Source organism: Sphaeramia orbicularis, chromosome 12, assembly GCF_902148855.1.
Source record: "Sphaeramia orbicularis chromosome 12, fSphaOr1.1, whole genome shotgun sequence".
Taxonomy (NCBI): domain Eukaryota; kingdom Metazoa; phylum Chordata; class Actinopteri; order Kurtiformes; family Apogonidae; genus Sphaeramia; species Sphaeramia orbicularis.
Window position 1 is genome coordinate 17,728,813 of NC_043968.1, and position 12,830 is coordinate 17,741,642.

The window sequence follows — 12,830 nt, forward strand, 5'->3', positions numbered from 1 at the left end:
TTAAACAGGCCTTCATTTTTATTTCTACAATAATGAAATACAATCCAATTTTGTGTGTTTTTTCAGTATTACAGATGTGTATAAAAGATTAGATGAAACCTTTATTATTTTTCAACTTGCAGTGGATGCTGTGTAGTTAGACTTGTCCTCTAAAATTATAATTACACACACATTATGGTATAATTGGAATTTATTTTTTGGGAAACAAACAAGGTAATGTGAAGACATCAGAATAACCAGTAATTTCTTTGTGGTTGGGCAATCAGATTTCTATATAACACCTATTAATAACAGGATAGATGATTACAAAAAATAATGTAAAAATATTGAAATTGATATTTGCATCCATATGTCCATTTATTGTTTGCAAAATAACTGCAGTGGATTTTAACAAAGTGAGAACCAGACTTTTTTATGTTTTCAACATCTAAAACAGGGGTGTCAAACATTCAGCCTGTGGGCCAAAACCAGGGAAAAAAAAAATTACACTGAAAACATTAACAGTCAGGGGTGTTCAGGGGCCACAAACAAGTCAGTGCGATATCAAAGTACAATAATAGCATCATAACCTATAAATACTGACAACTCCAAAATTTCTGCTTGGTTTAACGTGAAAAAAGTAAAATTACATTATAAAAATATTTACATTTACAAACTATCCTGTCACAATAAAATGTGAATGACCTGAACAAATATAAACAACCTGAAATATCTTAAGAAAATAAAGTGCAATTTTAACAATATAATGCCTGTTACTAAATGTTTTCTGCATTTATAGATACACTGTGATCTGTATTAGTTGTGTTAATAATAACTTGAGACAGAATATTGTTGAAATTGTTCTCTTGAAAAAAAACAAACAAACTTCAGGTTGTACATGGATGTTCAGGTTATTTACATTTTCAAAATATAATTTAACTTTCACACTAAAACAAACAAACAAATGTGGATTAATATTTATAGGTTATTAAACCTATTATTTTACTGGTCCAACCCACTTGAGATCCCATTGGGCTGCATGTGGCCCCTGAACTAGAATGAATTTGACACATTTGGTCTAAAAGGACAGTTGTGTTATAAGTGATTGTTTAAATAGTTTCTTCTTTTTCAGCCAGGCCTCATGAATCCCCTGTTCCTGCGTCACTTCTTCTGAACTGTAAATAATGATAATAATAAAAAAAAAAGATTAATATATATAACACCTACTTTAAACAGACAAAATGAGATGAAGGTTCAGCTTTAACACTTACTGCGTTCTTCAGCCGGTTTCCTGACTTGGTAAAGATATTTGATTTCCTTGCAGTGGCTCTGGTGGTCTCTGTGTTGTTCTGTGCAGGTGTCGGGGGCTGGGCTGAGGACTGAGGTGGGGGGAGGCCCGAGGAGGATTGTGGGAGTGAATAAGGTGTGTAAGGCTGAGCTGGTGTGTAGGGCTGAGGGGGTAGGTAAGGCTGGGAGGAAGTGTAAGTTTGGGGAGGCAGGTAGGGTTGTGATGATGTGTAGGATTGTGGGGGTGTGTAAGTGTGAGCGGGGGTGTAGTTTTGTGCAGGTGTGTATGACTGAGACTGTGAGTAGGAGTTCACTGGTGTGTATGACTGCGGCAACGAGTAGGCCTGTGTTTGAGTCGGTGCAAATGGGTTGGTGTGGGTGGAGCTCTGAGTGTTCAGGTAAGGCTGTGTCTGTGAAAAGGATGAAGGTACTGGGGTGTTCAGCAAAGTGGGGGGTGGTGGGGGTGGGAAGCTTTCAGCCTCATCCTCTGCGCTGGCCCCAGAGCTGCCCAGCTCATAATGCCTTTTTCTGAGCTCCCCGAGTCGGACTCGCTCCTGATCCAACTGGCTCTCCAGCTGCAGAACCTTCACCTGCACGAGTCAGAGAAGACAACATCCCCGTTAGCGACACCCTTGACATCTAACAAAACACAAAGGCACATTTTAATACCCTTACCTGAGCCTCCATCTCCTCTTTCTTCAGTTTGATCAGAGACATACCAGAGAAGTCCATTACACCTGAAAAGACAACACCATCCAGTTACAGATGTACTTGAAGTGCATCCACCACATCATACATGTGAGCTCCTCTTCTCACCCCGGTCAGAGATCTGCTGCTGCCCATGTTTGGTGGAGGTGACGACCACAGCAGCCATGTCATTTACATGCCTTGAGGCCTGCTGCAGCGTGTGCAACTTCCTGTTGTTGCGGTCAGCCTTTACCTGAAACCAGTGGAACAATAAAGGTGAGATGAGTAGCATTTATGTAGCCTCGTAGAGTCCTGAAGTTTCCTTCCTTGAAAATGTGTGAAAAGTAACTATTATATATGTCAGGCACTAGTGGCATATTCATAACTTCACTGTGCACTTCAACAGATGATGTATAAATATTTGACCTTTCTCATTATTGATTAAGAGTATAGAAGCAGTGTAGTGGGAGATTGATCCATTCATTAAAAAAGGTCCAGTATGTAATGTTTAGGGCAAATTAAAAGAATCTCATTCCAGAAATATAACTGTGAATGTTATATTCTGTTTACTCAAGTGTATTTTTATTATGTTACATTTAAATCTACAAAACAAACAGTTGCTAGCAGTAGCTCCAAATAGACTTCATCTTCTTTTCTTAGTTTTATGGCGAATTGCAGATACATTACACTTTAATGTGAGTTAATGTCCCGTTAGATAAACTAAAAGCCCAGAACAGACAAAAACAAACAAGCTTCCATGTTTGTCACAGTTGAAGCAGATAAAGGGGTAATTCCATCAGTTGAAATCTGCAATTTAACGGCTAGAGGTCACTATATATCACACACTCAATGATCATTGGTGTCCAAGAGTAGAACCAGTGCAGAGTCCCTTCACTGGGGGCCGACATCTGCCCAAAAGTCACTATTTACTAAACACAAAGTCACTGTAAGGGGCCAGTTTTGATGTAATTAAACAGTAGATGAAGAGGAGGGAGTTTGACACCCCCCCGTACCTTAGAGGCAGCGACCAGCTGGGCAGTACTGGCAGCGATCTCATGCGAACAGGCGATGAGCTCCTCATAGGTGCCATTTTCACCCACGACTCGATCGGCTGACTCTCTAACAGTGAGGAGGGAAATACACAGAAGATTAAACATAAAAACATAAAATACTATGTAACACATAACAGCACTGGTTTCATTTTGTCATGCTTACAGCAGCTCTGTGGCCCCCCAGCCCACAGCCTTGGACGCAGAGATGAGGCCTTCTGTCCAGCGGGAGTTTTTGGCGTAAAATTCTGTAACAGATGCTGCCCCCTGTGGCAAGAACAAATACGACATCACTGAGGTTACCAGTTATTACCGAGGGAATTCAGGAGATTATGTTTCTTCACAATCGAACAGGGCTAAGTACATGTTGGCGGCCTCACCCTGCCTCCTTCCACAATGTCTTTCTGCAGATCTGTAGCAGATGTCACCAGCATATGAACAGCCTGGAGACAAGAACAGACACAAGCCAATGAATGATGCGGGATTAGAGACACATTTAGTGACCAGAGCAAAACTGAAAGGATGACTCAATCATTCATTCATCAGCTGATTAAAAAAAATATTTGATAACAGTTTTCCTGAATTGATGCTTCGTTTTCTTCATTTCACTGTTGCTAAACATTGGTTCTGCTGTTGTGTTTCACACAAATGCTTATTGTGACACACATGACGCGAGGATCAACACAAACAACACAGCGCATAGCTCAGAAGAGACAAGGACAAAAAGGCAGAAAGTGTCTGTATGCTCACTTTCCTTCATTGGAACCATCACTTACTCTGTTAAACTTTTAAGCTTTCACACAAATATTAAAAATATTTGGGTTCATTTTTTTAAGTTGTAAGTTCCATCTTAATTTGTTAGTAAGTTGGATACAAATGTGTTGAGCCCTGCAGTGAACATATTGTTTGTAGATGTCATTTGACTTAGTTGTATGTGTGTGTATACAGTATTGTTATTGTCGTTATATCATTTTACTTTCATACTTAGTTCTGGAATAAAGGACAAGTTGTAATTTTCAGACATGTCTTTTGCACATTACAATTAAAATTTTTTCACCCATTCAAATAACTTAATTAAATCAAATCAAATCAAATAATTGATAGATTAATCGATTACAAAAGTAATTGATAGCTGCAGCTCCAGACAAGAGCTCTTACCTTCATTAGGTCTGAACAAGATCCAAGGATACTATGAAAACACAGAACATTAGACACAGCACTTTGGAAATGGAGACAGCCTTTAAAGTGAACAAAACACAGATGTATAAATGTGTGTGTTTCCTACCTTTGATTGACCTCCAACTTAATGCCAGAAGTTTCTCTCTTTGCTTGACTCAGTATCTCCTAAGAAAAGACATAAAAGTCAGACACCTTCAGTGGCCAGCGTCACACCAATATGGGGGGGGGGGGTTAAGCATATTCAGTGTATCCTTACATCCATTCGCAGCACAGCCTCCTCAATGGCTGTCGATGTGGCTGCCATCTCTTTATCCACCATGTTTCCAAGTTCTTCTTTCAGCACATCCTGCCCTTTTGGACGCAAATCCTAAACCAAACCAAATCAGAGTGTTTAATTACGCATCATACCTACAGGTAAGTATTAACAGGTCCAAACTTTTTAAATTGGACATGTTTTTCCCACCTGTCCCAGACTGAGGATGCGCTGCACAGTGTAACGAATGGCAGAGGGGTCAGCTCTCTGTAAACTAGCCTGAAGCTTCAAGTCCCTTAAGAACTGAAGGCAGTGGTTTGCACATTCTCGACAGTTCTCAGTTAAAACTGCATGAGATAAGGAAACAGAATGGACCATTAAATATTTGTGCATCATGTGTTTATAGTGCGTCACAAACAGCTGAAGTCTGCGTGTGTTTCTTACGGTCGGCCTGGTCAGTCGGAGCCGAGTGCGATGTTGCTGCTCCATTAACGATAGTGTCAGCAGCAAGGTGGGAGAACTGAGTGACCGATCGCAAGAGGCCGCTGGCGTCTAAAACAATACAGAGACATTAGACACACTCCTTCACAGTGCAACACAAATGTACACAACGTCTCTCCTACCACTCTTGTTTCCCAGGTAGACAACTTGGCTCTGCTGCATTTTGTCTATAGAACCCAGAGTGGTTTCAGCTCGGTTCACCAAGTAATCTGAAAATCACAAAGAAAAAGTGCAAAAAAAATTAAAAGTAATATTACCTGAAAAACAAATGAATCACACACAATATTAAAGACCCATTTCAGACAAAATATAAGACAGAAAATATTGCAATTAATCATTATTTGAGTTTAATGTTGGTATGTTCTCATCCATTTTCTGAAGTTTATTCATGGGACAACAGATAAAAATCCACTCTCAGTCTTCGTGCACTGATGGCTTGAGGTTTCCACATCACACCTAAAAGCTTCTTATTAACTTACAATTGGCTCCAGTATTTTTGTGACGGTATCAATCCTGCTTGTGGGTCTGTCCATTGAATTCAGATTTCAGTTCAGCACAGAGAAACTTTCTATTTTCAGCTGATGAATGTGAGAAAACCCTCACATATGCCATGTAGCACAAGTCATAGTCAGAGATCGAACACTGGAAAACATATATTTTTGAGTGGAGGGGGTGTAGGGAGATTTAGGAAGATCTAAGTGCAGAAAAACATGCAATATTCATAATTATTCTTTCCTCAATGTATAAACGCAATTATAAGAACAGTTCATATCCCCTTAGTTAAAAAGACAAACACCTTCTATCAAAGTACTTGTGGGTTTTTATGGTATGGTATGGTTGGTGAGGGTAGAGTGGTATTCATTTAGATGCAATCTGCAACTTCAGCATTAGTTGTTACAAAATATCACTGAAGTCAAGTAAAATAGAGGAGGTTTTACCAGGTGAGCTGATGCAGCGCACGTGTATGGGGTCGTCCAGTTTGGCTACAGCGTCCAGTATGATGCCCTCGGCCTCCACCACCGCACACTGCAGCAGACCAAACTGCTCTTCCTGCAGCTTCTGAGTGAGTTTACCTTCATGATGGACCTGTTTAACACACACATACAAACTCATCAGTAACACATCTTCATCAAACGCCTCCATCGTGCAGTCATAAGTCCAGTTTGCCACCTGTTGCTGTAACTGTGCATGCAGGCTTCCCAGCTCCATGTTGCTCCTCTGTCTCTCCTGCTCCAAGGCGCTCTGATGGAATTGGGCTTGTTGTCTGAGAGAAATCAGCTCTGCTTCTTGTTCCTTCATTGAACGTAGCATCACCTCCTTCTCCGCCTGCAGCCCTGCCAGTGAACTGTTCAGCTGGGTGTCAGTCTGGGGAAAAGCACATGAAACTTGACAAAAGGATTCGTGACCAGTGTTTAAACAGTATTTTCAGACATATTCCTACCATTTCTTTGCTTTGCAGGGCGCTGTGTGCACGTGTCAGTTCTGCTCGTATGGTGTCCAGCTCTCGCTTCAGCCTGTCAATCTCTAATTTCTGCTCTGCATTGATTGCAAACTACAAGATACATCACAAATACAAACGGAAGTTAATGGCTATGTCAACATCCAAACAAATACATCTTTAAATGGTCAGAGAACTTCACCACATATCATTTATATTTTTTCCTTTGTGTGTGCTGTTGCTGTCTCTTCACTGCACCTGTTGCTGTAGCTGAGCCCTCAGAGCCTCGATCTCCCTGTTGAGTCGGTCTCTCTCCAGATCCACAGAGCTCTGCTGCTGCTGTGTCTGCTGTCTGAGCGAGGAAAGCTCCGAGTCCCTCTCTCTGGCTGAACGCAGCAGCACATCCCGCTCTGCCTGAAGAGCTGCCAGGCTACTGCTCACCTGAGACCCCTCCTGAGAAAATTACAACAAATGGCTGATTAGAATTAAATCAGCGAGCAAAAACACATGGAGGCCAGGTGGGCAGGAATAACTGGGGCTACTCCATGAAGTCAAGTCTGGTTTGTGCTTTATTGATCTCACCATGGGGATACTGCATTGTTTACAGCAGGAGCAAAAATACAGGGTGGGGAAGCAAAATTTACAATATTTTGAGGCAGGGATTGAAAGACAGTGTATGACCAATTAGTTTATTGAAAGTCATGAGAATTTATTTGCCACAAGAAAATTGACATAATAGAAAATGTTTTTATTCTATGTGTCCTCCTTCTTTCTCAATAACTGCTTTCACACGCTTCCTGAAACTTGCGCAAGTGTTCCTCAAATATTCAGGTGACAACTTCTCCCATTCTTCTTTAATAGTATCTTCCAGACTTTCTCGTAATAGTTTTGCTCATAGTCATTCTCTTCTTTCCATTATAAACAGTCTTTATGGACACTCCAACTATTTTTGAAATCTCCTTTGGTGTGACGAGTGCATTCAGCAAATCACACACTCTTTGACGTTTGCTTTCCTGATTACTCATATGGGCAAAAGTTTCTGAAAAGGTATGGATAATAGTGTTAGGTATGATTATGACATCAATATATGTTTGGTTTCAAAACAATTGACGTAGTGCCTGCTGAGAAAAAACAACTGAATGTTCATTGTAAATTTTGCTTCCCCACCCTGTACATTGAACAAAGTGCAGGAGACAGGCAGAACATTTAAGAGTAAAAACAGGAAATGTTGTAGAATATTTAAATAATGTGTTTTGATTAATTTAAAAAAATGAACAGATCAAATTTATGGGGTATAATTTGGTTTACATGAAAAATGATGAAAAGCTGAAAAGTTTATACATTAAAATCTCTTATTATTGTGATGCTAGCAGTCAAGGAGGGTATGATTGCATCATGAGTAGAAATGTTAATGGGACTATAAATTGATATCCACAGAAAAAATACAAACTGATGTTGTGATTTGTTGAGGTCGACTGTAAAAAAGAAAATGTTCTTTTCTAATTGGAGAATATGTGTTTACTCATATTTCATTTCTAGTGGTATGCGATGACACATTTTACTGAACAATGCAGATATTTTGATTAATCGATCAACCTTAGGGAACCTCTAATATTTGTGTTTAGTGTTTGAGTTTTCCATTAGGTCTCACCATCTCTTTACTTTCCAGGGTGCTGCGTAGAAGAGCCAGCTCTGCTCTTTGCTCCAGCAGTTCTTTATTCAGACGGTCGGCCTCCTGCTGCTGCTGATTCATCTGACCAGGAGAGGACAACTTGGTTAATACTTGGACAGAATGTTGAATTTTTCTTGCTAAAATAGATATCATCCTCAAGGTTTTCTTTTTGTCTTGTCTGCAGAAGCTGAAGAGCTCTTACCATGTTCCTCCTCTCCTGGCGTAGGTTTTCCAGCTCACTTTCTAGTAGTTGTTTGGCTCTCAGCACTTCATCATGGTCTTGTTTTTTACTGGACAGCATCTTCACTGTATCTGCGTTCTAAACATCGACACACAAACCATAATGAATACACAACTTACAAGATCCTAAACCTGCAAAACAAAGAGAGTAAAATGATTGAAGCAGTTTACCTTTTTCATTAGATCAGCATGACTCGTCACCAGCTCTGCGTGTCTCTCTTTAAGTTGAGTAAAACGAAGCTCTGCCGCCTGAGCTCTACCTGTGTGGACAACATCAGATGTTTCAGTAACTTTCAGCTACATCTGTGCATCTGTTCCACCTTTAAACAGAACTGTAAACTCACTATCTGCCTCCTTGAATCCAATCTGCGCTCCGGCATTGGCCACATTAGCACAGCGTAACGCCTCCACTTCCATCCGTAGATGTTCGTTTTCCACCATGGCCACCTGCTTGTGGGTGCGCTGCTCTTCGACCTCGGCTTCCAGGCGATTCACTTGAGCCTTTAACTCAGTCACGCACCTCTGAGCCTGAAGAGAGGATGACAAAGGGTTATGTTCCTTCTGTACTGAATGGATAACATTAGAAAGCATTGAGATATGGAAAAATGCAGGTGAGATATGTTACCCCAGTGCCACATTACGCATCACACTGACCTCAGACTTAATGAGCTGCAGCTCTGGTTTGAGAACCTCTAGCTCCTTCTTCAGACTCTCATTTTCAGTTTCCTTTTGCTCCATCGCAGCTTCAGGCACTGCCATTTGGCTCAGCAAATAGTACTGCCATCATTAAAAAGATTAACTGTTGTGCATGAAGCCAGATGAAGAAGTTCAAATCACTGATATGACCCATCTCTGGTTTTACCTGTGGCTGCAGCTGTTCTCTGAACTCTGGTTGAGGCTCCACCACCTCCTCCTCCTCATGTTGCTCCTCGCTGGGCATCACCACCACTGGCTTTTTATATTCACCCAAAGCAGCAGCACGGAGGAAGTTTGGAGGCTCCTGTAGTTACATATTGAGAGAAAACACACATAGATAAGGGTTATGTACGGCAGGAAACACCGACAGAAAGAGTGAAATCCCTACTTACATCTGGAAGGTCTGGGATCTGGATGCGACTTTTAAAGAACTCCATTTCCCTGGCTCTGTTGAAGAACTGTGTGAGGCTACAAGACAAAGAAGAGCTATCAATGAGAGACCAAATTATGGACTAAAATATAACATGCATTACTAGTAATCCAAGGAAATACTTTATAAATAAATCCCGGAATCGCTCTCGATGTCCAAGAAGAACATCTGGAGAAATGCCTGTAAAGGTGATGGAAGATACAAGTGACTGAGAGACCTAAAAAAAACCAAAAGGTTAGATTTAACATAAATGTTTTTCTAGGTCACTTACGACTGTGAAGTTTGAACATCAGCCGCACAGAGAAGTGGTAGAGGAAGCTGCAGTCCAGGATGAGCGGTATCAGTGGTGTGAGTCTGCACTGACCGGCTGAAGTCGTGGATTTTGCCCCATTGGTATCCAACTGACGCAGGACTTCAGAAAAGATACGTGTTTATGATATGAATATGATGTGGATTATAGAGTTATGTCTGCCTGTGCCAAGTCAACCACTTCCTGGTTTACTTACCAGTGTCTGACATTTTTAGTCCAGCATCCATGCAATCCAGTAGTTCCTGTGTCATATCTAACCTACAGAATAAGTCATAAATCATATTTAGACAAGACTGTTAAACACATGCATGTACTTAAATAGCTGCTTAAAGTATTGGTTAAAATGGAGATGTACACTTTATTCATGTCAGTTCCTGCTTCCCTCTCCAGAGTCTCATCAGTGGCCTCCATGTTCCCCGGAATCGTTTTGTGCTGTGGAGGATTTTTTTTGTTCATTTTAGACTTCAGCTGTGATTTATTTATTTGTTTGTTGTTTGTTTTGTTTTGTTTTTTACTACAGATTCAACATGGCACGATAGAATTTACTATTTGTTAGTATACAAATAAAAATATGAGTTCTTGCCTCACCTTTTTGTGAAATTCCATTTTGAGGCTGAGATATTTTGCAGACAGGGCAACAATGTGACCATATCTATCATGCAAATTTCCCTGGAAACACAGATAGAAATATTAAACATACCTGGCATTTATTTATTTGAATAACAACTTTTATTGCTACTCACCCAGAGAATGCCCATATCTTTCACATTACGGCAATATCTGTGGGAATCTACAATCACCTGCAGGTCAGATGCAGACAAGAGAGATGACACAGAGACTGTCATCTGTTAAAGAATGAAGGAGGGACAAAAATTAAACAAGCATTTGGGATTTCAACTTACGTTTTTGTGTCCATCTCTGAGCATTTTGTGCAGCAGATAGCAAAACTTCCAGCTGATCATGGAGTTGCTGGACAGAGGCAGGTTCAGGACATAGGACCAGAAGGTTGTAGCTCCACCCTCCTTATGACTTCCCATGATGATATCTTTACAGCTGTCAAGGAGACTTGAATATACTTATGAACAAAGAGAAAATGTCACATTCCTTTAAGACCGACTGTCTTTGTTTACAACAGACTAGGTTTATTACATGACGGTGTTAGAGATCATGCGGCTTTGTAAATAATAGACACAATGTAAAAAGGATACTGCGGACATATTTCTCTTTAGGTGAAACTTCAGCTGAGGTCAGAGTTTTGCTGATGCTGTGGAGCTGAAAGAAATGAGGTTTTAGAAGTGGTTTGTAATATTGACTTTACAACTTGTCAACATCTAGTAAGTCACTACAGAAAAGGATAAAAAAAAAAAAGTTTCATTTATTCCAGATGTGAGGGTGAAACTGACTCTTAGGACTTGAAACTGGTTTGTAATATTATCCATTTTAAAAGTCAACATTTGGTCACAGTTTACAGAAACATGAAAGACAATGAAGTCCAGTTTTAGCTACAAAAATGGACACTTTCATATGGTTTGCACAGTAACATTATAATACAATAAAATACAGCGGATATCGTGTGTATTTCCTCAACTTTCTTTTTCTGAGGATCAACTTCAAAAAACGATATCCTCTTAAAACACAACAATGCATTTATGTTATCAGTTGGGGACCAGAGTTTCAAAGCTTTATTAAAAAAAAAAAAAAACCTCCACTACTCCATAAAAAAAAATGTATGTGGAAAAAACTGTTGCTTTATGCTGTTTCCCAATCAAGACAATTATTTAATGTAAAAAAGCCAACATCCACGTGCTATATCATCTATAACCGTTTACTGGGCAAGTGACTATTTTTGGTAATTTCCACACATATTACAAGACAGTGATAGTAACAGTTACAGTGAGGACAGTGAGTCAACAATCTCAGGCCCAATGTGGTCTACAGGGTCTGTAAGGTCCACCTCGGCATGAACAGGGAGTGTACCTGCTTTGTTAAGTACCATGAAGTAATGGTACTAATGTAAGGAATGATGTTCAAAGGGAGAATGTGGATGTGGACAGGGGTCTGGATCAGCACTTAAGTTGGTCTAATGTTCTAAAAGGGATGTTCTTATTACCTTACACGTGTTTTTCTTGTATTTTTTACATATACTTTTTGTTTGTTTTTTTTTTTGCCACTTATAGGTAAGGGACCAAATATGGTAACTTCACTGACCTTGATTTTCTATATAACAATAAACATTTTTGAAAAATAAAAAAAATAAAAAGGAACACATTCTTGTTATCTCCTCCAATAACACACTTTGAATTTCAGAGTATTTCCATGAGTGCCTTATAAAGGGTTAACTAGTCGTATTGTAAAGATTAAATCTGATAAATTGTATTTTTGTTTTATGCATGTATTACTGAAGACACTTCATCTATGAGACCAAATGCATTCTGGAAGAAAAAGCCTCTCACTGGCCTTTCTTATTGGATTCAGTGTTTTATGTCCATTAGGCATTTTTCACAGCAGATATTTTGGTCCGTTGAAGCTTACACAAAACATGCATAAAAAATAATAATAATAATAATAAGCGAATAATGTTCACGGCCTGAAACTAATGCACCCAAATGGGACACAGCCGTTTATTACACCTGCTGCCATGAGTCCAAGCGTCTAGTGTGAAAAAAGTTCCATTATCACAACGAAACAAGTTTTAAAATGGCCGAAAACATGCTTCTTATCAAAAAAAAAAAATTTTTTTTTTTTCATGTAAATTTATTTGTGGACCCAATTTAAATCCTTCGCAACCAAGTGTTTAGAAATGGATGCGTTTATGCACTTCGATATTAGAATTACTGAACATTTCTGCCTTTGTTAACATTTCCCTGATTATAAAACTGAAATAATTTACCTGTTGTTTACCAAACTGCTCTTTCTCGGCAGCCAAGGCCTTTTCCGTCTTGTTTTCATTCTTGGTCTTCGTTTTACTCATGTTCTCACTGTTCACCGCGTCAACAGTCAACTATATTCATCCACTTGGGTCCCACTCTTCCAGGTTTCAGCTCTTCGTGTTCTGCTGGATCTCTTCGTGTTTCTTCGTCTAATTATCTTCTTGTCCTAATGTTCACTT

The 12,830-nt window shown here is 39.6% G+C and overlaps 1 protein-coding gene across 1 annotated transcript; it reads right to left on the minus strand.

Annotated features, from left to right (window-relative positions):
- Positions 1–919: 919 nt before the first annotated feature.
- Positions 920–12,747, minus strand: hip1r (huntingtin interacting protein 1 related). Its single transcript, XM_030150220.1, has 33 exons — positions 12,612–12,747; positions 10,930–10,993; positions 10,624–10,766; positions 10,465–10,521; positions 10,310–10,390; positions 10,077–10,153; positions 9,918–9,979; positions 9,683–9,823; positions 9,534–9,591; positions 9,374–9,449; positions 9,148–9,285; positions 8,940–9,062; positions 8,630–8,813; positions 8,457–8,545; positions 8,248–8,364; positions 8,025–8,126; positions 6,632–6,826; positions 6,377–6,487; positions 6,106–6,300; positions 5,874–6,021; positions 5,058–5,144; positions 4,879–4,986; positions 4,645–4,781; positions 4,438–4,548; positions 4,288–4,346; positions 4,161–4,191; positions 3,383–3,445; positions 3,169–3,269; positions 2,967–3,072; positions 2,083–2,206; positions 1,942–2,003; positions 1,251–1,856; positions 920–1,154 (listed from the first exon to the last, which is right to left on the minus strand). Exons 1-33 carry the CDS (start codon positions 12,690–12,692, stop codon positions 1,119–1,121), a joined length of 3,873 nt encoding a protein of 1,290 aa, XP_030006080.1. The 5' UTR covers positions 12,693–12,747; the 3' UTR covers positions 920–1,118.
- Positions 12,748–12,830: the final 83 nt, after the last annotated feature.

Excerpts from the sequence above, each read along its gene's own strand:
- hip1r (XM_030150220.1), bottom strand. The coding sequence starts at position 12,692 with ATGAGTAAAACGAAGACCAAGAATGAAAACAAGACGGAAAAGGCCTTG. Across the intron at positions 8,546-8,629 it reads TGGATTCAAGGAGGCAGATA|GTAGAGCTCAGGCGGCAGAG; the intron begins GTGAGTTTACAG and ends TTGTCCACACAG. Across the intron at positions 6,022-6,105 it reads ATGCACAGTTACAGCAACAG|GTCCATCATGAAGGTAAACT; the intron begins GTGGCAAACTGG and ends TGTGTTAAACAG.